General features: G+C 48.4%; 9 protein-coding genes across 9 annotated transcripts; 6 read left to right on the top strand and 3 right to left on the bottom strand.

The window, feature by feature from the left end:
* Positions 1-854: 854 nt before the first annotated feature.
* On the top strand, positions 855-1,995 carry N7483_002394 (uncharacterized protein; the record flags this gene model as incomplete). The annotated part of the gene is made up of 2 exons (XM_057085831.1): positions 855-1,663; positions 1,716-1,995. 2 exons carry the CDS (start codon positions 855-857, stop codon positions 1,993-1,995), a joined length of 1,089 nt encoding a protein of 362 aa, XP_056951980.1.
* Positions 1,996-4,497: 2,502 nt separating this feature from the next.
* On the bottom strand, positions 4,498-5,307 carry N7483_002393 (uncharacterized protein; the record flags this gene model as incomplete). The annotated part of the gene is made up of 1 exon (XM_057085830.1): positions 4,498-5,307. One exon carries the CDS (start codon positions 5,305-5,307, stop codon positions 4,498-4,500), a length of 810 nt encoding a protein of 269 aa, XP_056951979.1.
* Positions 5,308-6,941: 1,634 nt separating this feature from the next.
* N7483_002392 (uncharacterized protein) lies at positions 6,942-7,457 on the top strand (the record flags this gene model as incomplete). Its single annotated transcript, XM_057085829.1, has 1 exon — positions 6,942-7,457. The coding sequence occupies one exon, from the start codon at positions 6,942-6,944 to the stop codon at positions 7,455-7,457; it is 516 nt and encodes a 171-aa protein (XP_056951978.1).
* A 1,879-nt stretch (positions 7,458-9,336) lies between these two features.
* On the top strand, positions 9,337-9,807 carry N7483_002391 (uncharacterized protein; the record flags this gene model as incomplete). The annotated part of the gene is made up of 1 exon (XM_057085828.1): positions 9,337-9,807. The coding sequence occupies one exon, from the start codon at positions 9,337-9,339 to the stop codon at positions 9,805-9,807; it is 471 nt and encodes a 156-aa protein (XP_056951977.1).
* A 263-nt stretch (positions 9,808-10,070) lies between these two features.
* Positions 10,071-14,463, top strand: N7483_002390 (uncharacterized protein; the record flags this gene model as incomplete). Its single annotated transcript, XM_057085827.1, has 2 exons — positions 10,071-10,397; positions 10,462-14,463. The coding sequence occupies 2 exons, from the start codon at positions 10,071-10,073 to the stop codon at positions 14,461-14,463; spliced, it is 4,329 nt and encodes a 1,442-aa protein (XP_056951976.1).
* Positions 14,464-15,219: 756 nt separating this feature from the next.
* Positions 15,220-16,152, top strand: N7483_002389 (uncharacterized protein; the record flags this gene model as incomplete). The annotated part of the gene is made up of 1 exon (XM_057085826.1): positions 15,220-16,152. The coding sequence occupies one exon, from the start codon at positions 15,220-15,222 to the stop codon at positions 16,150-16,152; it is 933 nt and encodes a 310-aa protein (XP_056951975.1).
* A 1,629-nt stretch (positions 16,153-17,781) lies between these two features.
* N7483_002388 (uncharacterized protein) lies at positions 17,782-18,177 on the bottom strand (the record flags this gene model as incomplete). Its single annotated transcript, XM_057085825.1, has 1 exon — positions 17,782-18,177. One exon carries the CDS (start codon positions 18,175-18,177, stop codon positions 17,782-17,784), a length of 396 nt encoding a protein of 131 aa, XP_056951974.1.
* A 1,393-nt stretch (positions 18,178-19,570) lies between these two features.
* On the top strand, positions 19,571-21,484 carry N7483_002387 (uncharacterized protein; the record flags this gene model as incomplete). The annotated part of the gene is made up of 1 exon (XM_057085824.1): positions 19,571-21,484. One exon carries the CDS (start codon positions 19,571-19,573, stop codon positions 21,482-21,484), a length of 1,914 nt encoding a protein of 637 aa, XP_056951973.1.
* Positions 21,485-23,872: 2,388 nt separating this feature from the next.
* Positions 23,873-25,511, bottom strand: N7483_002386 (uncharacterized protein; the record flags this gene model as incomplete). The annotated part of the gene is made up of 4 exons (XM_057085823.1): positions 23,873-24,149; positions 24,199-24,968; positions 25,193-25,413; positions 25,496-25,511. 4 exons carry the CDS (start codon positions 25,509-25,511, stop codon positions 23,873-23,875), a joined length of 1,284 nt encoding a protein of 427 aa, XP_056951972.1.
* Positions 25,512-25,952: the final 441 nt, after the last annotated feature.

The raw sequence follows: 25,952 nt of genomic DNA, 5'->3' as shown, positions 1-25,952 counted from the left end.
CGCAAACAGCGGATCATCTCGGCACACTTAGATCGATGGAAACCAACGAATTCCTCTGCTGGTCAATTTCTGCGGTAATGCCTGTCGCTTCACTGAGAGTCTCAACATATTGTCCATGCGACGTGCATTACGGATGTTCCAGCATCGCTGAAACAACTACTGTTGATCAATTCCCGATGGAATGTATAAAGTGACTCAGGCTCTCCCTTATTGGATGATGTTGGTCCGTTCAATCGAGATACAGCCCAATGACCACTGGAACCATTGCCCAATCAAGCAAGTATGACGCGGAACAAATGCTGGAGAATAAAAATTGATATCACAGGACACCACGGCTCCCAGGATCACTCCTAGCGGAACCTGTGCATCACGAAAGATTGTCTGATGGAGCAACATCAAATTTGATTTCTGCATTCCAGCCTAGCATCATTTCTGAATCAGTCACTGAATGTGAATGTCGGCTTTGGCAGAAGCCCCGGTGCACTTCCTTGTGGGATACGTCTACAGAGTACACTTCAAATCATCCACGGAACGAAGGCTGCCTGTATCAGGTCCAACATATGCCTTTTATCTACCAACTTGCTGGGGCAGATGATCATCATATGGCGTGGTGCTATTGTCTAGTATCACCCAGCAGGACCTCGGTCATGATACTCAAGGACCTACTGTTCAAAACAAGGAGGAGCATCCGAATTCCTGGGAGCTGGCTGTCGCGAGACCCTTGCTTCTTGGTGAAAGCCTCACGAAATCGCAATATAAATTCAGTAGTCACCGTAGTCGCAACATTAATTTGACACACCTCAAATACACAGTCCAGACATTTTCTGGTGGCTTAACTCAACTACTCTTTCAACATGACCACCCTGCCCTGCTGGGACCCCCTGACCCTTTGTGAAATGGGAGCCGGCCCTAGCGGTGATGGTTCGTTCTGCTGTGGGATAACAATCCACGGGACGCCTTGCAAAAACACCATACGGATGAAAGAGCTGAAGACAGGCCGGGATGACCTGAAGTGTCTCTCTTTTTATCCGTTTGATTCTTCGGATCTACAACCTTTGCTTTGCAGTATTGCCAAGAGCTTCCTGTGTACACGATGGCACCGAGCGCGACAAGCAGAGTCTCTAGGGAAGCAGTGGTATGATACGGCTATGCGTAATTATGCCATATGGGCTCTATCCCCTGCTGATCCTCAGCCTTCATTACCGGTATCGTCTTTGCATGGTATTGGATCAGAACCTGCTCCCGATACATCCCTACTGGACGGAGACGGGTCTCTACACTCAGCCGAAAACGAAGCCGTGGAAGTCTCATCCATCGAGACGTCGATAGTCACCGAGGAATCACAGACCACCGAACCGTATATCTCAACCACCATGGTCCGAGCAGATTATGTTCCACGGGACGTACCACCTACTCAACCAGCTATTCCCCCATGTGCTGGCGATATCCGTGCCGGCGTCGGGGAACTGCAAATCGCAAGTGTCAGTCTGAGTGATGAGGTTTCTGAAATTCACTGCACGTTTTGCTTGGCTGAAGATGGCGATCAGGCGGATGAGTGTGTGGTATTACGGTGCAACGAATGTACAAGCTTAGCCCACTTGGTCTGCGTGAAGGAGTGGCTGGAGAAAAGGGACTCGGGATTCGATCAATCTTGCTGCGTGTGGTAAGTGCAAGTTCCAAAATGGAAGACTGGTTGGTGTCCTAACGTTTACCAGCCGAAGAAGAGGGACATTGGATGCGCTGGTCCGTTCACCAAGGGTGCCTCTGGCATCTGGTGCATCCGAAGGATCATTCACGGCTTCAGTTGATGAAAACACACTCGGCCCCGTATATCCCGATATTTCGAGTCTGATTGACGGACAACAATCCGAGCCGGTGGTGACGAGACAATCATCTCGTAGATTGATGGATCAAGCCGTGAGACAAGGTACCCGTCGGTCGGCTAGAGCTGGCAATCCTACCGCACCACAGCCGCGGAGAGCCTCGCCGGTCTGAACGATTAGCCGGGCAGCGTCGTGGCTGAATTCAGATGTGAATTTGGATATATTCAAACTGACATGCGGGATTGAAACGGCCAAGACATTCTCAATGCAGCCCACCGTTCTCATGGAAGTGGGTCCAACACATGTGACAAGGTAGCTTTAGTGTGATACTCCTAGATGGGGAGATGTCAAGGAATATTCGCATGAATGTGCTCAATCAGATGCCGAGATATGGAAGACAGATTTGAATTTTCAAGTAATCCGCAATTTAATCGAGAGGTGATGCTGATACATAATAGCCAGCATCGAATCTGCTTGTGCCTATTCTACTGTAACGTATTTAAATGTAACACCAAACTCGGAATTGGCTTCTATAATCTAAGAAGAGACTCGGTACTTGGGACCAATAAGGAAATTCGAGACCAGGATTCTCATTCTCGCCCATGGCAACATGGTTGAATCCCCTATTGACTTAGCCTGTTTTTCCAGCCACGACACTGGGACAAGCTAGCTAGAATATGGAACGGGTCTGGAATACTGTATTAATATTCTTGAACTGGTGATACATTAGTTGAAAAGACCCGCAGAATTCCCAAAGCAGGCTAGCCGGCCTTGGCCCTATGGCTTGAAAGTGTAAGTCGTTGCGCCATGTTCGGGAGCGTTGTAATTGAATAAGCTTCTGAGACACCAAAGGCGTCGCGCATTAGCCAAAGATCGCTTCGAGCACTGGGCGGGAGCTATCCCAAAGTCATGGCAGATCTACCGACGGAATGGACCGAGCTCTCTCTCAACACCCAAAAATCCATAGCCTGCATCAACGAGGAAGAGACCCAGGCTGGGGCCGCTGTTAAAACCTACATTCTGTCCTGTGCAAATAGGGTGAACCCGAGCTCGAGATACCATCCCTCCGGCTGAACCTGTCCTGGTTTTCTGTATGCTATGTATTGAAGAGGGGAACACAGTGATATGTAACCAGAATACACGGGTCGAGGTAACATAGACGTATGCCAACAACAACCACCATCAATCCACATACTAAGTGTAGGGACTGACCCCTGGGGTCTGATCAGAGAGGTATAGGAGTGTGTATTCTTCACTAGTGCCTTACACCGCTATAGGCATCTAACGTACATAAATACATCCCGGAGGCACTGAGTGTCAAGGAAGACAAAGGAAACACTATCATGCAGATCTATTGCCGTATTGGCTATGGGATTCGGCACCAAGTCCGGCCACACATAGAGGGGGATTCCTCTAGGGCCCGACTTACACTCCTCAAGTGTTAGTCGCTGTATCAAAGTGAACCAACTCCTTGTGCTCTCTCCTTAGTATATCTCGCCTAGCCCACAGGTGTCACCCTAATCTGACGAGTTCACTACACTGAGGTCACATGTAGTAGGAAGGCCATCCTTCCCTAGTACAATATGTATACTGGAAATTAATCTTATTGGCTTTAACTATATTTGGAGCGTCCCAATGGATCATAGGTGGTTTGCTTACTCCCTTTCATTTTGAAAAATAGATATATTAGCTAGTGACGGCTACGGAAAGCTTAGAAACAGGTCATAATAGGTGAAAGTCCTAAGAAGCGGGCTCAGAGAACAATGAAAAGAGGTGTGCTGTACAGTTCAGGTAAGCCCTATAAAGTACCCACATTTCCCCTGGCCAAATCTGCCAAGGTTACATGCACCCATGCGCTACCGTTCAATGATCGGGACCCCAGCAGCGGTCTTGTGTGCCTATTTAAAGCTGCATTCCTTGACGCATTTGACGATTGGTTCGAATCGACGAGAGCGACTATGGAAGGGGCCAAGCGTCAGCAAGCTAGATCAATGTGAAACCCAGAAAACATTTGTCCGCCACTAATGAGCACCGTCGCTCAGAGTTTGAAGGCATAATATACCAAGATTTTTCTTTTCGTATTATTAGTTTGTATTCTGTCTTGGCATGCTTGCGAGACAAAAGCTTCACGATGGTGGACTAGCTACACAAAATAAATTAGATAAACTTGTGTTACAGTATCTTGTGTTAAAAGCGACATAGTAGCGACAAACTACATGCGTATGGACTATGTATATATGCATGTTCAAAGAAATCCTAACTCGATATCAAATTAGAGAAATTGAGAATCCAAATATCCTGGCTTGTCTTCTATTATTTCCTATAGAACAAATACAGATACGTATAAACTCGTACAATCGGAACCAATTATAAGAGGGTTATGATATTGAAGGTGCTGGATCGAGTTGAGCGATCCTGCTAGTTTGCGGTGGCTAGCTGTATAGCCCGTACGAATGCTTCGGTCCGCTTTGCATACAAAGACAGTATCACAAGATCAAAGCACGCGCTGAATCATTAGTCCGAGAAAGAAAAGGTGGTAACCGTCTCCTGCAGAGTTTCATATTTCTTGTTATCCGGCAAAAGCTCAAGCAGCCGTCCATTCCATCCTTCGTATATTATCGTTTGGCATTACCGAGTTCCAATTTGAATTCCTCCTATCGCCTCTAGTCTTTGCCTATTGAAGCCTTCTCTTGCGGATCACAGTCCACCCGGTCACATATGATAATGGGCCTTCTTTTTGATGCATTGGATGTAGTTCCCACTTGTCTGCCTCTGGGGTACGCAGAAGCAGTTGCCAGGGACCTATGCTGGTCTTGAAAGTCAAGCCACAGATTGGACTAAGGTCACCTGGCATGGAAAGTCTATGCTTCACTCCGCAGACATCCGACGACTCGATCATCTGGATCTTTTTCAGCGAACTTGAAGTATATTGAGTCCTGATGGCTCTTTTGTCGAAGAGCCGTTTCAGCTCTTTCTTGGGAAGCTCAATGGTTTCTGTGGAGACCATGAGATTTTTGATGTAAAGAGTAATTCCTGGAACACGCAGATCATGCCCTGGACCTAACGCCAGAGTAGTCCGGGGAAGAATGACCTTGTGTCCCTTTTCAAGATAACGATAGTCCTCTCTCAGCGAATTGAAAAAGACATCCAGGTTATAGCTCAGATCACCTGTCCAATCGTTTGGTGCTAATAGAATGTGATGATGTTTTGGGTCTTTGACGTCTGGATTACCGATGCTTGATAAATTCTTGCCGATAAGGATAGGCCCCGGTGCTTTAACATATGGTGACTCTTGCAAGAGTCTCTCGGCGAGATTGAGCCATTCGTCTGTAGCAAAAATGGCCCTCCACAGGATATTGTCGGCGCACTCCCGCTTAGCACCCTGATTGGCAGCTTCTTTGGTGGCGTTTGGAGGGCTCCTTTTTGCTATCATATCGAATACCTCTTGGGGCAATCGGTGGAATAGGCTTTTGCTTCGTTGCATTTTTGGATAAGAGGTGTTAGTTTGATATAATATCACTGCTAAGGACGGAGAGATTTTTGACTATTCATAAGCTTTTAAGCTAGTAGAATTGACGCAAGCCAGCATTATTCCCAGAAGGTACCATGTCTCGTAAGTTTATTTATCGCTTTTCTAACTCGCGGAAGGTAAATTAAGAATGGGATCAATAGTAGCGGTGATACGAGTGTGCATGAACGATCTTTCCCGGTCGACTGCGCGCTCTGACGTTGATCCAAGATTATGACTCCACAGGCTATCGGCACATACCATCAACACTCACGAAACATCAATGCTCACCAAATATCAAGAAGTCCGCGGTGGAATCTTATCGAAGGGAGAGCACTAGAGATACAATCACTCATGTATTGAATCATCGGTTCCAGGCTCCACTTAAGACTATTTTTGTCAGCTTTCAAGAGTGATTCCGTGAATAGTACAGTAGCTGGAACGGGAACGGTTTATTGCGAGGATGGAGGTGAAGACCTTCGATTGTAGGTATTGGTCTGGCGGTAGGGAATGTTCTTGCGCCATTGGCGTTGGTTGGTTTGGTGTCTGTGTACCAGCGTCGGTGGTTAATTTCTTGGATGGTTCATGTTCCGCAAAATTTTGTAAATGAGAGGGGGGGAGGCGTCGATTAAAAGGTGAAGTATCTTGGTAGATTCGAGAGTTTGTTCAGCTCGCTGTGCATGACCTCCCATACACAGTCGTTGACGTGTAAACGTTGTCTTCCTTGAATCCTTTGGCGCTGCAGGCTTGCCAGGCGTATGTACGCTTCACAAGCAAAGCAGTGGAATAAATCGTTGAAGGGTGCGGACATTTCATAGTAGTAATTTTTCCAGGCTATTGGAGGGGATTGACACCATTGACCACTTTCCTTTGGAATGACCGAGCCAAGGCTTCAAAAGTAGCATAGAGAGCTGCAATCAAGTATTTTTCTCAGGGCCATGAGTTGAGGGGCGTGTTTTCAACGGGGCGGTGGTGTTCGCGAGTTTGAGGCACAGGAGGGGGGGCGGCGAGTACGCAGTAGGCTTTTCGTGCTCATTCTGGGGGTTCCTTCTCGTGCCGACCGTATTCAACTTACAGTCCATTCATTGTCCCTCTCCTGAATATCTAAAGTTCCATCCTGGGTTACTTTTACACAATTTCCGGCTCTTAAGTATAGGCGCATGGATCACCAATTTGTGTAATAAACAGTTTGAACGTTCATACGCTCACTTTTGCTCTCTAGGATAGAAGGATTCACAGCCAAGGATCATTGCGAGAACTGAATATAAAAAGAATCAGAGGGACTGGGGCTGATACTGATGGATTCAATCTCTCTTCCTCTGTTCAGTAAGAAACCCACAGCGAATCCTTCCATCGGAAATATTCCTCATGAAAAGGCAGCGCATTCTGTCTTCTGGGACCGAACCAAGGCCAAAAAGAAAAAAAGAAGAGATACAACTTTCCATCTCAAGACTTTACCCAGGGAGCTTCTTGATCATGTGATGTCTTTCACTTCCATATTGTCTTGGCCAAGTATCTTATCCGTTTCAAACCGCCAGCCATGGGAGTTAGACAAGCCCAGTATTTCACTCTGGTCTTCTCTTTTCAAATGCGAAAAATGGCTTGAAAAGATGGTCCAGGAATACCAGGCTAAGCCGGTTTTGGTTGGCTCTGGTCTTGACAACCATTCACGTGGCACCTACCTGATCCTTCACGTTTGTGCCGCTAAGAAAGGCTCATCATACGTGCGCTTGTGGAAACTGTTCAAGGAGTGTCTCCAAGAGCATACTATCACTGCAAACGCGGAGGTCATATTCAGTTCCGGCGCTACGCTCAATGTTCAAGACCTCCTGATCGACAGTCTTGATGGTCCTGTGCGAGTCCCGAGCGCGAAAAAGATCTTTCACTTCCGAGAGGGAAATCCAAAGATACAATACTCGTTTTATAAGGCGCCACGCGTTCGCAATCTCGACTTAAGTTATGTCTCCAGAGATCGTGAGGACTGGGACTGGAAGCTCAGGCTCATTACGAGTGATGAACAGGGGGTTGCAGTCACTGTTCACTACCGCATGGAGGTGAATGCGTTGAAAGTATCAGATGATTCGTTTTGGAAAGGTGTTATCCAAGCCGCAGAGAGACGGAATTAGTAGTAGTGGAATCGAAGCGGATGTTGCGAACGAAGGCACCGGGTTGTTTCTCTTTCATGTAAGACACCTAATTTGTCAGATTGATGCAGCACTCCTGTCTGGGTCTTGTGGGCAGCCATTAATTCCAGCGATATCAGAGCTCTAGCGCAAAGGCTCAAAAGTAAGATGGCAAACCCTTCTAGACAATCGCCTGGCCAGAGAGCCAACAACCAGGGATTTCAAAGCCGTCCCACTGCCGTGAATAATTGAGATCTTGTTGAGTCCTGTCGGAGAAATGGAGTGGTGCATTAGTAACTAGACCTTCCTTCGGCTGTGTTTCTAGGGAATAGTCTTTCTAGGGAATAGTCGGGTGCACCAGTTATCTCAGTCTTGACATTAGTTGATCATTGAGCGGACACAGATATAAACATCTTGCCAATGAATACCAAATTATATTCAATTTACAGGTAGCTGCAGCTCCTGGGAACATTCTTCGTCGAAAATTTGTGGCGGAAGTTCGAAGATACATTCTATACATACATACCGACGATCTTATGACATAAACATCCGATATTGATGCTCGAAGATGCCCTCTATGTGGCAGGTTATGCTACGTTCACCTATAGGGATCATCGCGAGCGCACGCTTCCTACGTAAGAAACATATACTGTGTAAGAAGACCTGGTCAAGCAGCTCGGCTGGAAGTTCATGATATTTGCCGTAGGTATCAGTGCAAGAATTCACGATAGTTGCCAAATGATCTGGAAGGTGTACTTAATCTTGGATCTATAATTCTTATTTACAGTTTACACAAATAGAATGACCAACGTAGGTCCTAGGAGCGTTTTGATCCTGGGAGTACCATTCCCAGCATTCCTGCGGGAGTGGGGCCATTGAGTAACTACCGGGTGTGATACGCTTAGGGAACACCTCCCCGAAAATTATCCTTCTCTGGCAACCTACACGAGGACCCTACGAGGACCCTATCATCACAGGTGTACATCATCCGTTTACAGCCCAAATATATCTGGAGAATGGGGCACTCAAGTGGCCCAAACTGTGTTCTTTTTAACTGTTGGTATGCCGCAACAAGCTCCATCGGTCCTGGGAACTCCGCACTTTTAAGCCCTTCACCTGATACGCTTACGTAACACCTCTGACAGAACACGGGTGCAGAACTAGCCCAATTGGGTTAGTTCAAACCACTATTGAATGGAGAGCTCTGATTGGTCGAACCAGAATGGATCACATGACCGATCAGGTGATCTCCAGGGAGAATTTATGTGCGTAATTATCAGAATGAGAGAATCAGACCTGTTGATACATCCCATTGGCGACCGCCTACTGCATTAGACATTGTAGTCTGTCAAATCTGCTCATTAGTAGTCAGCAATTACATGTTTCCTAATTAGGATTAGTGTTACTGTGACCAAAATCAAGAGATGCGCTAATCCCCCGTTTGGACCCAGGAAACCAACAGCTGCGCCCAGGAACTATCTGTGGTCCTCTGAGGATCTCACGTATCGTTGGATGAGGAGCGTGTCTTCCTAATGGATAATCAATATAAGAACCCTATAGTCGACTTCCCAGAGGTACTGAAATACTGCCAAGAACAGGGGTCAGGGGTAGATTAACTGTAATAGGCATAGTGCGTTTCGAAAGAGGTTTCGAGAAAGAATCTCTGTGTGTAAGTGGTAAGACTGATTTCGATCCTCCCTGTACTCCTCTAAAGTACCAGTTGGAGACTCCTCTAAGGATTTCGAGCAGTTCTGTACATATAGAGAGGTACCAGTTCGGCGACGAGAATCGAGACCAGAAGCAGCGGTACTTAGCGGAGCTGATTTCGAACGGCACTTGACCGACTGTATAATTGAGGGGATCTTTTGATCTCTCGGAGAAAATGACGGGACGGGCCGAGACACGAACCCCTGAACCGCCCGACCGCGAGGAACACGAAAATTCACCACCGCGATTACCGAGACCGAAGCGATCAGCCGGACCGCCTAAAAACTATGCCCAGGAACAAGAACTCGCTACCGAGCAGAGTAGCGCGCGATTGCAACGGAAAAAGAAAATCCAGGGCAAGCCAGTCGCCCAACGTGAAGCGGGGGCCTGGGAGTCTTCCGCGGAGAGCGAGGACCCGAACGCCTCGGAACTGCTAAAGGAACTCGTCAAACTCAGAAAGGAGATCAGAAGACGAGACGAGTTACACAGGGAAGAGCTCCGAAAGGCCAAAGAAGAATTACAGAGAACCAAGGAAGAATTTAGCGCCGCCCTTGCTGAGGTTCAACACGAGTTACAGACTCTGGCAGAGAGACCCCTTCCAACGCAACCCCCCCTCCGAGCCATGCGCGCACAACGGCCACGATGAGATCCTCCGTGAAATTCAATCCCTGCGCGAGGAAATCAGCACCCCCCGCTCCCATAAGCTCCCCGTCATATGCAGATGTCGCGCGCACACCTCCCAGCAGCTACCCAAGCAACATACGAACCCTTTCAACGTTGAACACGACTCCGACCACCTACACCGACACGCTATATTGTACAATAGATACTTCGAAGATACTCGAAAACGAAAACCAGAAGATATCTGCGGGCTCGATCAGGGCCGCAATCGAGACCGAGATCCGAGCAATGGATGGTCACACTCTCTGGCGCTGTCGCGCGGTGACAGTGAGTCCACGAAACAACAACCGGATCAGAATCGCGTGCCGCGACGAAGCCGAGCATCAGCTGGTCAAGAAAGTGGCGGAAGCAAAGATCGGGGCCGGTGCCCGGGTGCTTCGCGACGATCTCTACCCGATCAAGGTCGATAGTGTAAGGAGGACGGCAGTGTTGGATGAAAACCATGACGTCCTGTCAGGAGCGGCAGCGGCCCTGAGCGAGGAGAACGACACAAATGTTGCCAAAATCATGTGGCTGAGCAGCAAGGAGGCCGCAAAGCCCTACGGATCGATGGTCGTGTACTTAACCAGGGGGAGTGACGCACGGAGGCTCCTGGCCGATGGCTATTTCCACGTTGGAGGAGAATCCGGGACGACCAGAGTTTTTGAATATCGGCCACGACCAGTGCAGTGCTACAATTGCCAGGAGATTGGCCACAAGGCATTCCAGTGTAAGAACGTCCGGAAGTGTGCGAAATGCGCCACAGAAGGCCATCGTCACAGTGACTGCGACCAAACGATTCCAAAGTGCGTCCCATGTGGAGGCCCTCATGAATCGTACAGCAAGAACTGCCGGAAGCTCTATCCATCACGCCATGAATAATTCTCTTCGAATAATTCAGCTGAATGTGAGGAAGCAGGGTGCGGTGCTTGAGAGTTTAATGAACGACGAAGACACTCGGAACGCGGTGGCACTAGCGATTCAGGAACCCCAAGCGAGGAGGATTCAAGGCCGGCTCTTGACCACCCCGATGGGTCATCACAAGTGGACAAAGATGGTACCCTCCACCTGGAGGGAAGGGAGGTGGGCGATCCGGAGCATGCTCTGGGTCAACAAAGAAGTGGATGCGGAGCAAGTCCCTGTGGAGTCTCCGGACATCACAGCAGCGATGGTCAGGCTCCCCGAGCGACTGGTCTTTATGGCATCAGTCTACGTAGAAGGAGGAAATGCCTCAGCTTTGGACGATGCGTGCAGTCGTTTACGCGACGCGATCACAAAGGTACGACGGGACACAGGTGCGGTGGTGAATGTCTTGATTGTGGGTGACTTCAACCGACACGACCAGCTGTGGGGTGGAGACGAAGTGTCGCTGGGAAGACAAGGAGAAGCGGATCCGATCATCGACCTTATGAATGAATTCGCACTCAGTAGCTTGCTCAAACGCGGCACCAAGACATGGCACGGCGGGGGACAAAGCGGAGACTGCGAGTCTACCATCGATCTCGTGTTAGCTTCAGAGAATCTGGCGGAATCCATAACAAAATGCGCTTTACTCGAGACAGACCACGGCTCGGATCACTGCGCCATTGAGTCCGTGTTCGACGCCCAGTGGTTGGGTCCAAAGCACCAAGAGCGACGTCTGCTGAAGAATGCACCATGGAAGGAGATTAATGCCAGGATCCAAAGCGCTCTAGCCATTCTTCCATCAGAGGGCACGGTGCAGCAGAAAACAGATCGACTCATGGCCGCGGTGTCGGAAGCGGTGCACGCTCTAACGCCGAGGGCGAAACCATCACCCTATGCGAAGCGATGGTGGACAACTGACCTCACTCAACTCCGTCATATATACACGTACTGGAGAAACCGCGCTCGCTCCGAGCGACGGGCGGGTCGAAAAGTACCTCGGCTGGAAAGCATGGCCCAGGATGCGGCCAAACAATACCACGATGCCATCCGCAAACAAAAGAAGAAGCACTGGAACGAGTTTCTCGCAGACAACGACAACATCTGGAAAGCCGCCAAGTACCTCAAGTCGGGGGACGATGCCGCGTTCGGGAAGATCCCGCAGCTCACAAGAGCAGATGGGACCACTACCAACGACCACAGGGAGCAAGCGGAGGAACTACTATCCAAATTCTTCCCGCCTTTGCCAAACATCATCGAAGAGGAAGGGGTGCGACCACAAAGAGCGCCGGTAGACATCCCTGCCATTACCCTGGAGGAGATCGAGCGGCAACTGTCAGCGGCCAAGTCGTGGAAGGCACCTGGTGAAGACGGCCTACCGGCGATCGTTTGGAAGATGACGTGGCCCATAGTCAAGCACAGGGTCCTCGACCTCTTCCAAGCCTCGCTGCAAGAGGGCACACTGCCTAGACAGTGGAGACACGCGAAGATCATACCGCTCAAGAAGCCAAATAAAGACGACTACACCATTGCAAAGGCATGGAGGCCGATTTCACTCCTTGCGACACTCGGAAAGATACTCGAATCGGTGGTCGCAGAGAGGATCTCGCACGCGGTGGAGACGCATGGACTGCTCCCGACGAGTCATTTCGGGGCCCGGAAACAGCGGTCTGCAGAGCAAGCACTGGTGTTTCTGCAGGAACAGATCTATGCGGCGTGGCGCGGCCGACGAGTGCTGAGTTTGATTAGCTTCGACGTCAAGGGTGCCTACAACGGAGTATGCAAGGAACGACTGATCCAGCGAATGCAAGCCCGAGGCATACCAGAGGTGTTGCTCCGTTGGGTTGAGGCATTCTGCTCGGAACGAACGGCAAACATTCAGATCAACGGACAATTGTCGGAGGCCCAAAGCCTGCCACAGGCGGGACTGCCGCAGGGCTCGCCCCTGTCTCCGATTCTCTTTCTCTTCTTCAACGCCGACCTCGTGCAACGACAAATCGACAGCCAGGGCGGAGCAGTCGCTTTCGTGGATGATTATACCGCGTGGGTGACTGGACCAACTGCACACAGTAATCGGGAAGGAATCGAGACGATTATCAACGAGGCACTTGACTGGGAGAGGAGGAGCGGAGCGACATTTGAGGCTGACAAGACAGCTATCATACACTTTGCTCCTAAGATGCGTAAATTCGACCATTCGCCATTCACCATTAAGGGACAGACGGTGGTGCCCAAAGACCACGTCAAGATCCTGGGTGTCTTGATGGACACGAGACTCAAGTACAAGGAACATATCGCGAGGGCAGCGTCCAAGGGGCTTGAAGCAGCGATGGAGCTCCGGCGACTCCGGGGTCTAATCCCAGCAACCGCGCGGCAGCTGTTCACGTCGACGGTGGCACCGGTCGTGGACTACGCCTCCAACGTCTGGATGCACGCGTGCAAGGATAAAGCCATGGGGCCGATCAATCGAGTCCAAAGAGTCGGCGCGCAGGCCATTGTGGGGACATTTCTCACGGTCGCGACCAGTGTCGCAGAGGCAGAGGCTCACATAGCTCCCGCACAGCGTCGATTCTGGAAACGGGCCGTGAAAATGTGGACAGATACTCACACCTTGCCGGAAACCAATCCTCTCCGCCGGTGTACAGGTCAAATCAGAAAGTTCAGACGATATCACCGCTCGCCGCTTTATCAAGTAGCCGACACGCTGAGGAATATCGATATGGAAACGCTGGAAACCATCCACGCGTTCACCTTGGCACCGTGGGACGCACGCGTGCGCACAGACGTCGCGGCAGTGCCGCACTCACTGGACGAATCGGGCGGGTCTATGCAGATCGCAATCAGCGGCTCGGCGCGGAACGGGCTAGTAGGGTTTGGGATCGCGATCGAGAAGCAGCCTCCTCGGTACCGAAAACCGAGACTGAAAGCCCTTTCCATCACACTGGGTGTACGATCAGAGCAAAACCCATTCTCTGCGGAGCTCGCCGGAATGACACACGCACTGAAAATGCAAGTGGCACTGAAGAATTACAGGATTACGCTACTCACGAGCAACAAAGCGGCGACTCTCACAGTCAGGAACCCTCGACAACAGTCGGGCCAGGACTTTGTGGCTCAATTGTACAAGTCGATGGAAAGAATGCGAAGGAACGGCAACCGGATCGACATCGTTTGGGTCGCCGTAAGCGAGAATAACAGATTGTTGGGCCTGGCTAAGGAACAGGCCAGGACCGCGACCCACGAGGACGCTCTCGTCCAAGTACAGGTGCCGAGGATGAAGTCAACGACCCTGAATCTCGCACAGTCCCAGGTGAACCCGGGCAAAAGCCTGCCAGAGAATGTCGGGAAACACGTGAAACACGTAGACTCCGCGCTTCCAGGAAAACACACTCGACAGCTTTACGATCGCTTATCGTGGAAAGAAGCAAGCGTGCTCGCTCAACTCCGGACGGGCATGGCCAGACTCAATGGATACCTCTCTCAGATCAACGTGGCTGAGACAGATCAATGTGCGTGCGGACAAGCCAGAGAAACGGTAGAGCACTTCCTCTTTCGCTGTCGGAGGTGGACGGCGCACCGGACAAGACTACTACAATGTACGGACACTCATCGAGGCAACATATCCTACTTTCTCGGCGGCAAGTCGCTGGCCGACGACCAGAACTGGACGCCAAACTTGGAAGCAGTGCGAGCCTCCATACGGTTTGCAATCGCCACGGGTCGACTTGACGTCATATAAGGCCCAACAATACGGACAACCTTTTCCCCCAAACTAACCCCTTCCGACCACCTTGTGCCGACGACGGTAGACGCGCTTCAATTGCCGAAGATGGGATGTTGAACACTTGAAGAAGCGCCTTCAAGCCAGTCTGCCCCAAATTACTAACCCACAAGGACTCCTGTGACGTGAATAATTGAGATGATAATACACTGGGACTGTTTTATGTATGGGCTCTAAGGAGACACAGCATATATGTCTGGGCATGTACATTAGATTAGTAATAGTTGCCCTTTCGGCTGAGCCGCCGGGCGTTAATGAATTGTGTGTGTGTGTACTCCTCTAATCCAGCATTTCAACACATTCGTAGTCCGTCTCACCTCTTTTCTGACATGGGCAACATATTTTTAATCTACACGTTTTCTCATCCAATCATTTTCATTGCTTCATCTCTAACACCTGCTATCCCGTCCAAGCTAAATTGAGCTGCCTAGAGGCCCAAGCAACGAAGTCATAGCTGCCTACCAAACTTCGTACAAGTACGACTGTCAAGCAACTAGCGCCATATTTTTCAAGGCCAGCGCAATTCAATCAGTTATACTCTTCAGAGAGGCCAGGTGCAGAAGGGTTGTAGTGAAGCCTCATTGGCTTATTCTTTTTATCACGCCTTATCTGTGAGTCAAATTGATATCTCCCCTTACAAGTTTGCACTATTTACTAGCCTCGCTAACTCAATCTTAAGTGGGGATGTTGTCGAGAATTCTTCATGGACTGATCATGTCCGCTCCCTCTGTGTTGGGCACGGGCTATTATCATTTGGACGACATTATTTGCTACCAGGACCTACAGGCTAGCGCTCTCGATGCCTATCTCATTATCAGGATCTTTTGGAAAAATTTCGGAATCTGGTTTATTGCAGTACTCCTGTTGGTTGTGACTGAAAGAGCGTGGGGTAGGGGTTCCATGGGACCAGACCATCGGGTAGGGCTAGAACACGTGAAACAAGCACTTCTAGGTCGTCAGGATGTTCACTGCGCAGTGCTTTTGCTCGAAACCTATACGAGCTTCAAGTCAGAGAAGCCAGAGGGCTGGAAGCGTAGGCATGTAATGATTCAGGCATTAATACAGGCAAACATCAATACGCCAGGCTCAGATGCTAAAGCTTGCCCCGACACGAGGGTGTCGCGACGGAACCATCGGAGCGCGTGGATGCCATGCTCCCAAACCGCCACCCACGTGGTGCTTTTTGCGATTCTTTTTCTCTGCAATGTGATGAGTACCCCCTACGACCGCATTCGTCAGCATCTTGGTATATATTCCAGGTTTTACCATGGAATTCGGGAACTATATTCATTTCGGAAAACTGTTTATGAGAAATATCCAGATGCCACAACTGAGAAGGTTGGAAGCGATGGTATTTGTATAATTTGCCAGGAAGAGATGGACTTGATCATGCCAGCAGTCAATGGTGGAGGGGCTGGTCTCAAAGCCGCACTCGATGTTCGCAACGTCTCTGGCCAATTTTCGCCTAAGCTATTGCCTTGTGGTCGTCATGTGTTACACTTTGATTGCCTTTGTATATATTTATTGACATGGTCGCATTGTCCGATATGCCAAACCGCACGGCCAGTCCCTGCAAAGACCAGCCATATAATACTTAGATGGTGGGTCATGTGGCTCTGGCAGTATCAATACAGGAGTTCGTTGTGAAGAGGTGTTCCAACGGGAATGTATGGGATGGCGACCGCCGCGATTTCGCCTCAGCAGGTAAGTTTCCTCCTCTCGTTCGAGGGGCTTGACTAATCATCCAGTTTAAACAGAATCACCCACGGTCTGCCAATGCTGATTTGAAATACCTCCCGCGGACAAGAGACTTTGAGTGATATGTGGGTCGCCTCCTACTGGCCATCGATTTGGACTTCTTATCTCCTAGATCTCTGGTGGCTAGGAAGGATGCTGCGCTGACTAGAAGCGATGCGATATAGCATTCGCTGTGTCCGTACAAAACTTCTCGCTCCACGTTCGACAGAACCTACTACGGTCTTCCTACCTCCCTGGGTCAGAAATTCAGTATGGGATAGAGAGATTGAGTTTTTATGAAATAGATCCACATAATATGGCGTTCCACCATTTTCCACCACCACTCAGATCAACAGTAGTGTATTTACGTTGCTTTTTGCTTGGAAGTATACCTCCATTTCTGGTGCAACTCCGAAGCTGGCTATGATGTCGTTTCCGTACCGATGTCACTTCGAATCTAAGGGCTTTATGCTACCGAGCACTAATTAAGTGATATGGAACCCGCTTTTCCTCAATTATACCCGGACCTCATCCGAGCCGCGCGCATAACCAGTACCGGTGATCTACGAGCCCTGTGCAGCCTGTTCGTTGAAGATCGGGTCTTCTCCGCCAAAGCCGTGTCTAAATCTCCTACCTGGACCTGAGAGATTCCAATTAGGGTGGGATTTGGTCTTTGTGCGGTTGGTTGTGATCCAAAAAGAACCGTCACGCTAGCTCATATTTCGTAGTTTCAACTTGGGCTCGCACCAATTTGGCAAGGGGATCCATGGTAATCTGAACACCACGGCAATGCAATGATGGCAGCTCGTTGCTCTATATGGGAAGCCTAAATCTGGTGGATGGATTTTGGACCCGTTTACCATATGTATAGTATATCATTTGGAGTGCAATTCTGGAGGCTGCTTGTAAATTCAAAGGTTTATGCGCATATGGTAAGCAAACATTACTTAAAATCCTGGCAGCATACCCCGATATAGAAAGAGATGAATAGAGATATCAAGCCATTATTTCCGTCAATAGTCTATCATAAGTATGAGGAAATTTGTACCCGGTCAAAAGATGGATGAGTGCAAGAGCGTCTTGCTCAGACTCTTTCAAGCCAAAGAACTCCGCCCTGGCTGTCCCTTTACTGTCCCACAACCTGAGAGTACTATTGCTTTCATGGTGTGTCATTTCGATTTCCCAAGAGGACTTGTAATGGTCCGTTGTTATACCTTTCAGATCCCCAATGAGAAGATTGATGCGGTAAAAAGTAGCGAGGAGGATATATGGCAGAAGAATCCTTTTTGACGAATACAGCGATTGAGGACATAACGAGAGTATAATCTAGAGACCTGGGTGGGCTCGAGCTCAAACTGTGAGGTGACACCATTCCATCGAAGATCATCATCGAACCAACGAGCCAACTGATTCTGGCCTCGGGGTACCCATGCTAATGATGACTCTGTTGAGGGCACATTTGATAAGACCCATTTACTTTCGATATCTTCTTGCAGCAGCGCAGCAGTCTTCTGCTCTATACGGGTGAAGCGATTATTGCTACGTATCACAATGTCTCAATATGAATTCATCAATGCGAGGACACAAGTTTCCAAAAGCTTGCCAGTTGTTCAAGGCTCCTGATATCTCATGGAAGTATTCCTGCTGGTTTGAAGAGCTCAGAGCACTGAAATCCTCATGTGAAAGCAGCTGCAACTGCTTGTTGTCGAAAAGATGTCTTTCGGACTGAAATCGCGCTCTGTTGTCTCGAAAAGCCTGAGTAGAATTCATGCAATGACACTCGGAAGAGGCAGTGGATGTTGAAATGGCGTTGGATCCATCTAGGATGAGGTTTTGTGGTACACTTTGAAGGCGTCCTTGGTCTAAGGCTCCAAAAAGCTGAGGTTTGCTGAAGTCGATGGCGTCTGAATCAGGATCTTCAATGTCGCTAATCATGATGGGGTTCAATTTGCTCGAACCTATAGGATCATTCATATTCACAATGATGGTTCGTAGCTGAATGTAATTTTCGATGCTGTAACTTTAACGCTATGCGAAATTGAAGCTTGAGAGAGACGTGACTGAAGCCCTTTATAGTCTTGAAATCTAGTTTGAACTCAAACCTGATTTCCGTTCATCAATATGAAAATGAGTAATCAAAGTAATTTTCCTGGGAGCTACTGTATGTCATGTACCTAAAAACCTAAACCGTTCATTCTTGCGGTAAACTAGCAATCAAAATTCTTGAATTCCCAGGAGCCATAACGATATCTGGGAACTTATACAGCACAGTGATCATTATACAGTCGTTCTCGAAATCGGCTTGACCACTACACTCTTCGACTCTCTTTCTCAGCTCCGCTGCCAAGACTTTAGCGCAGAACATCTATTGGGCTGTACGCATCAATTTGAGGGGCCCCGCAGTTTAAATTTCATGGTGCAAGCTCGGAGAGATCACACCGGACTGTAACTTAATGGTGTTGGCTCAATAAATAATGGACGCTAGGGCCTTGGCGGTGGGGCCGAGAAAGAGAGTCGAAGAGTACACTGGTCAAGCCGATTTCGAGAACGACTGTAAATTCTTATTCAAAAAGGTGTATAAGTCTTGGCTTTATCACCAAATGAACAGGCAACTACTATAGCACAACGAAGGGGTGCCTGCACGTCGGGTGTTGGCAGCCTGGGGCCCGAGGTGTTGCCAAATCGAGTACAACTTTAATAACGCAGGCTCCATTGCTGCATGGAAGCTCAAAGTTATGTACTAGCGGGCTCAAAGCGATGAGGGTGAGCTTGATTTCGCAGATGTCCCTGCGAGGAACTTTGTTAAGGTAGATTTGACCAAGCTACCTGAATCCCAACTCGAATCGCAACATCCACATCAACATCAACATCAACTCAACGTCCATACTCCATTTGGGTCCTTGATGCCGGCTGTGAGAGCCTGAGTTTTAGGAAAATCCATCAAGATCCTACAGGGTTACATACATGGATACTGTACACGGGAGCATCTACTTCCGTCATACTACAGGACAGAGAGTCTCAACGGTTCATATTTCGAGGTTTTACTTCTCAACCTAAGTTGCGTCGATCATGATCACTCACTGTTCAACGTTTAGAGGTATAAACTCCAGGACCTACACTCTCCAAGGAAATTCCTGCCCAATCCTAGACTTCATCGTTTCTTCAGCGATTTCTGAGTGCCTAAAAGTCAATGGTTCATTGCAGACTTTTGCTTTCTTTTTATACGCTTCCCAACCTTCCTGCCTTCCATTTGGACAAACCTTTTTTGTTGTTCCCAGTCGCAATAAGCTGACTAGCCTTATTCACTGATCTTCTTGGTTGCTGGAAAATGTGGGCTTACATTCTGCTTCTCGTGCTAACGAGCATGTCTCTCGCCTTTCCGACCGACTTCGCTGTTAAACGCCCCACTTTCGGCCTGCCCGCTTCCAATTTGGGCAGTTTTTTGGATGTGGCTGGTGAAGCTTTTGACCTGGTTGACACAGCCCTCGGCAGCAGTGCTCATGCCTCGATGGACATCCCTGCTGGTCTAAGCCCCCAGGGTGCGGCTGCGCTGGGAGGTAGTGCTCTCGGATGCAGCGCCAGCATCATCGACGTTGGCGCCCGCGAGGAACTTAGATCCTGGCTGGCTAGCCAGACTGGCATCACCGGTTCCCTGAAACCCTTGCTCCAGTCCTGGTGTGAGAGCGAAGGCTCCACAACGCTGGGTACCGATGTTGTGGCTGCTCTATCCGTCCACATCCCTACCTGTGCTCATATTGCCGCTAAAGGATTGTTGTACATCACCGTCGACGGCATTTTCCCCGCTGGCGAGCATCAGGAAGCTTCAGTCCTAGATACATCTGACCAAGAGTCCCTGTCCGCATTTCTATCTGCTTATGACAGCCTTGGCGCTGATATCCATGCTGGGCTCAGCGTCTGCGCAGCTGGTGGTGCCGCTATCAGCTTGGATGCTCATTTCAAGGCCTCCCTTCTCGCTTGGACTCAGGCCTCTAACTGCCCACTCAGTGCTAATCTGCAGCGGTCCGTCCTTGCTTGGTGTCAGGGTAGCCGTGGCGGAGATCTCACTACGATCAGCTCCTCCACTGACTCCACTCTAATTACTTTCTCAGTTGGGGCTTCGGTTGGGGCTTTCGTCGAGGAGGGTGGCCCCCTTTCCGCCCACGCTCAGGCCGCTCTGAAGAACTTTCTTGATACCAGGCTGGCGACCGATATCGACGCTAGTGTCCTGGCTGGGCTGACTGCTTGCGCGGCTGGAAGCTATGCTACTTCCATCGATGTTGATATCCGTACCGCAGTCGCTGCCTGGCTCTCCAGCTCCCGCTGCTCTCTGGGCGTCGAGCTGAAGGCTATTGTCTTTCTTTGGCTATCCCGAGCTACTTCTGCTGAAATGCCTCTCAGCCATCTCAGCGGCCCGGCGGCTGATCTTGCCGGCCTACCCACCGAGGATACCGTGGGATCTCTCAGTACCATTCTCCGCGCAGCACTAGGTCTCGTACGCGCCGGTGGGAGCCTGTCATTTCTGTCCTGGGAGACTCGCGCTGAGCTGGCTGCTTTTCTAAGTGGCTGCACCACCATCGATATTGGCGCCAGCTTACAGCTCATCCTAATTGAATGGTTCACTGGCTGCAGTATCCTCGACGCTTCGTCTCCGTCCCTCTTCGTCTCCGGCTTGCCATCTTCTACATTAAACATCGCCAGCACCAACACTACCATGAGCGCTGTTGCCACTCCCTCTGTGCCCGCACAATGTGGTTCTTTTATATCATGTCTTACACCTTCCAGGTCTTTAACTACCGGTCCTGCTCTTTCAATTCCTCCCTCTGGTGGCCTCACTCCCTCGAATCATGCTGGTGGCGTCACAAGTACCTCAATCACTCCTAGCCAGCCCGCTATTACACCATATAGCATTCCGTTCATCATCACCAATGACATTAGTGTTTCCAATACAGCTTCCCCTGGAGCTGAAATTACCGACACACAATCCTTGTCTACAACAGTGGACAGTCCTCTGCCGGACAATATATCTGGTTTGGGGTCGGGGTCGGGATTAGGCTCAGAATCATGCTCAGGATCGTCGACATTGTTCTATACCACATATACTCCAGCTCCAACTCAGTCTCCTCTATTCCCTGTTGGCGGCTTCGCCTCCGACTATATCACCACTACCATTACCGTTACGAAGACAGTCTGCGAGTGCGAGGGAACAAATTCTCCTACACCATTTCAAAACGTCTACACTTAACTCATTCATTTTGCCTTTTTTAAGACAAGGCTCTTAGAGAAAGCACGTTATATAGACCTTCAATATGTTTAGACTCAATGAGAGGCTTGGGCTGAGCATTTGATATAATTGCTCCCAAGTCTGATCTGTATGTTTATATTTCTAATTCTGACTCTAGGCCTATCTAGAACGACCTAGATGATCACCATCCTATTTAGGCATTCTAGTCAACTATCTACGATATCATTATATTGTAGTAGCAAATATCAAGTACCAAACATGGACGACATTTTAAGAACACAGCTCGGAGGGAGCCATTATTTGGCCATTCATGTATTGCGGCTCCGCTTCATCGTCTTTGAGTCGAATCGAAGAGCGAGAATTTTGAACGAGAGTCATTGAATCTGACTATCAAATAAGGCAAGCATGACGATGGGGCCACATCGATCTGTAATGCAATCCTGCCATTGCCCGCTAAAGCCTATCGCCCAGAAATTATTCAAACTGGGCGACCTCTTATTTACTGTTTAATTATGAATGTGAATTATGGCACAGCAATTCAAGACATACTTGACGGTGGATTTCTTGCACAAAATATATTGAGAAGCCGCGAATAGGCTGGATTTTGATGAGCAAATAAATAGCTCCTCTGACTCAAGCCCGCTATTGGTGCAGAAGAGTATCTAAAGAGGCCATTTTTGGATTTGTTGGGACCATCCCGAAACGCAAATGCGCTCAAAATCAAGGATATTGAAATTCTCTACTCTTCGTCTGATAGAAGGTCAGAATTTAGCTGGGTCTCCATGCATCCACCTGCCTTGGTCAGGGTCACTGGGATTGCATGAAAATCAGCTTGCAATCGCTCCTCCCAGAACCTAATGTAGATGGGTGGAGAGTCTGCAGTGATTTCAACTCAATATTCCTTAACGCGTCTCCTAATTGATACAACGGCGAATGAAGATATCTTCTGAATAACTTGATGCACGCTCTACTCAGGTGGGGAGGATTGATTTCTGGGAGGGCATAAATTCTGGTGCATTGACAACGTCGTCCTCGGTCTCCGCTACGCCGGTTGCGACTATAAGGAATGTCCTCACAATCACTTGCGTGCCTATCCTTTGGACTCAGTTGATCGACCCGATGGCTTTACTGAATCTTTGGAAGCGTGCATCCACACATTGGAAGCGTAGTCCACTGAGTGGCTCCCGTCGATGTGAGTAGCTGCCGTGCTGTTTCTGGCGATAGGCCTCAGATTAGACAGGGCTCATCGTTACCTTAGGGCCCTCCGACCCTGACCTTGTGAATTCTTCGTTGTGCAGTATTTGATTAAACTGCATAGAAGCAGAATTTGCTGACATACTCGAAGAGGACATTAAGGCCCCATTCTATCGATCGTTTCATCAAATCTTGTTGTTGGAATCAGACCCAGGCCGGGTTTTGCTATCGCTAATAGCATTTTCTTGGTCTTAATGGGGATTTTAAGGCAGTCAAAAATTTGGGAGAACCTCTTACACCCCCGAGCGCACCAACAGCACACTCCACTGAGACCGTATTAGAGGTGACACATTCCACACATATGAATCACTCGCAAAGCATTCCCTTCCTGAAGCCAAAACAGAAAAATGTCGGGCAAGCAATCCGAAAATTGTCCTTCCACACTCTTTATCCGTTTATGCTGCACTCTTGCATTCTCTCTTTCTGCTGATGGTCACTGATAAAGGTGCTTCCATGTTAAAAACTGTAATTCCGTCTCTTCCTTTTATCCAAATATTGTGCAGTCAATGTGGGCAATCGAGCTGCATCTTGTGGAAGAATTCGGTATCAAAAGCCAAGTAGCTTTTGATATTCATCTTAAGAGGTTTCCCCTGTTCATGGTGAATGCGCTACCGTTACAATGCTGAACCTGAGAGCCAACAAAATGACAGAACTTCTGAATTTTGCCGTGAGCCTTTTGATGATTCGAATGATGGCACATCAGAAAAGCCTCGAGATTTGAGATCGGTTTCGCACTGCAGAATTTCAAAATACGAATAAAAGTCCCAAACCCCCCAAGCCTGACTCCATCGTAATCCAGGAATGCATACGAGATAAAGAACAACTCGTTTTATTCAGGAACGAGATAAGAGTGTTTCACAGGTGGAGTAACGGACGCCGTGAATATTCACTCTTAATGTCTCTTAGACATAAGGGGAACACTAATATTTCATTGAAAAGTACTCCAATCATTGGATAGAATATAGTACTTTGACCTTCTTTGGAAAGAAATCATGGCGTGAAAGTCCAAAGATATTCCCCGCAAGCGCAATGGAAACCAGAATGTATACTAACCACAAATCATTTCCCCTAGCACTTGGATATTTATCATGGTTAAATTCATAGAAATATTCAAAGAATTCTCGCAAGAGCCATCTACTCATTTGAAAATGTCAGACATAAATCTGGAGCAGGGGCCGACGAAAGCCACCCACTTGACTCAGGGACAACTGAACTCGTCGTTTTGATATCGAAACACTCAATAATACGAGCTGTCATTCTTCTGATTTCTGCCAGGGATAACGCCCGCCCAGGACGGTTTCGGGGTCCATAGAGGAAGGTAAGCATGCATATACGTGATGCGGCTCCTCCCTCTGGGTTTGCGGCAACGCAGTAAAGCGTCCAAGCTAAGGTACCCGCTGTGCTCTCAAAACTGCGATAACCGTCAGCAATCGAATGTAGACAATGTTTAATGAACGTACCCGGCTGCAAGGGTGATGACAACCTGTGGAACGATCTCCTCTGGCGTAAAGTCCTTTGAGCATGCAATTTGAGTCAAGATGTCTTGCTTAGATATATCAGTCGACTTGAAAGAAGTAGCCTTCTCTGTGATTAAACTTTTAAGACGTGTCTTTAGCTTTGCATGAGCATCCTCCATTTGTCGGTCTACCTTGGATGGGAACATGGAGATGAGCCAAGATGGAGCAGAGTTATGCCACATAAAGTGAGACTTCTTCAGGTCGTGGGCAGAAAAGAGACACTGAAAGATATCTATTATTTCCATGTTTTGGCCGAGAATGCTATTAAAGTCAATACCAAGGGCAACGATTCCTATTACATCGAGGGTGATCAACTTTGTAAGCTTATTCAAATTCAGAGTAGCAGGCATTGACTGCTTCCCATCGCCATTGACGCATTTTTCTGATAGGTGGTTCACGATCTGAGTCGCTTTCGAAGATATGATCGGCTTCAGTTTGTCAACCTGTCGCTGGTTGAATACCTGGGCAAATGATTTTCGATTTTTCTTGTGCTTCTCGCCTTCCTGAACGACAATTTCTTCTCCGAAAAATTGGATTGTCCATCTGCGGAGGCCACTGGTCTTTTGGAATAGATACGACCGATTGGTGAGAACGTCAGATAGACTCTCCACATTGGTAGGAATCAAGTATTCAGCCCCCAAAAGTCCAAAAAAGTGAAGGATACCATCATTGGGGATTATGTTAACCCATTGAGTGATTTGGTTTCCCAGTGGCTGGTCAAAAATAGCTGACGCATTCTGGAAAAAAGAGCTCTCTCCCTGGGTGTCTTTTAGAAATTATATCCACGCGAGATAAACATCCTATGATGTATACCTTAGGCCCTGGTAGATCGTTATATAGGCTGGACCATTGCCGACCGAAAACTCTCCATCCAAGAGCTATCATACAATAAGATCCCCAAGTACCGCAAAGCCATGTGGCGAAGAGCCCTACTGACTCTAAACCAACACCAGACACACGACACCCAAGCCAAGTGATAGCCGCCCAGAATGACAGACTTATCACCAGTGTAGATCGAGGCGACATCTCGATTGGACGATTGAACATGCGTCGCTTCAGTCGTTTTGTGGCAGGAGGTGGGTGTGATAGCTATGGGTAGAATGTATCCCAAGGAAGCAAGGTTATATCCTAACCCCAAGCTCAAAAAGTCGCCGGGCGCTGGAACTTATTTAACAGTAGTAGCTTACCCTTATGAATTAATCGGGAATGTTGAGACTAGGTCCATAATTTAGGAACGGACCCGCATTTGTGACCATTCAAAACAAGATAGGTTGAACACTGTTATTTGAGCATAATCGATGGCTTATACGGTAATGATTGGGCCGAAGATATGAAGACTCATAAGATCAATAGCCATTGAAACATCCAGAGCATAAAAAATGAGTTTATCTATCAAAAACTAAGCTCAAAGAGCACGTTTTCTAACCGTTGAATGACAAGAGGAGACTTAATTATCCTTAGTTAAGCTAAGATAAACAATTTTGAAGCAGAAGTTGATGAGACAGTTGCAAATGACTTGATCAACAAGCGCTTTAGCTGCAGCACAGTCAAATAGGGGTGTGTTTATCCGTGCAAATTTCACCATTGGCAGATTCCACCAGGGTTATTGGATAAGATCTGAGTTAAACGATTGTGAAATCCCATATCTTGCTGCCTTGATGTAAATCATCGTTGTGTGAAGCTGGGGATCAATGGAA

The sequence above is a fragment of the Penicillium malachiteum genome (genome assembly GCF_028827825.1).
Source record: "Penicillium malachiteum strain IBT 17515 chromosome Unknown utg000001l:1.0-8184562.0:1.0-8186909.0, whole genome shotgun sequence".
In the NCBI taxonomy this organism is placed as follows: domain Eukaryota; kingdom Fungi; phylum Ascomycota; class Eurotiomycetes; order Eurotiales; family Aspergillaceae; genus Penicillium; species Penicillium malachiteum.
Note: the sequence above shows the minus strand (reverse complement) of the source record. Positions and strands in the feature narration are given on the sequence as shown.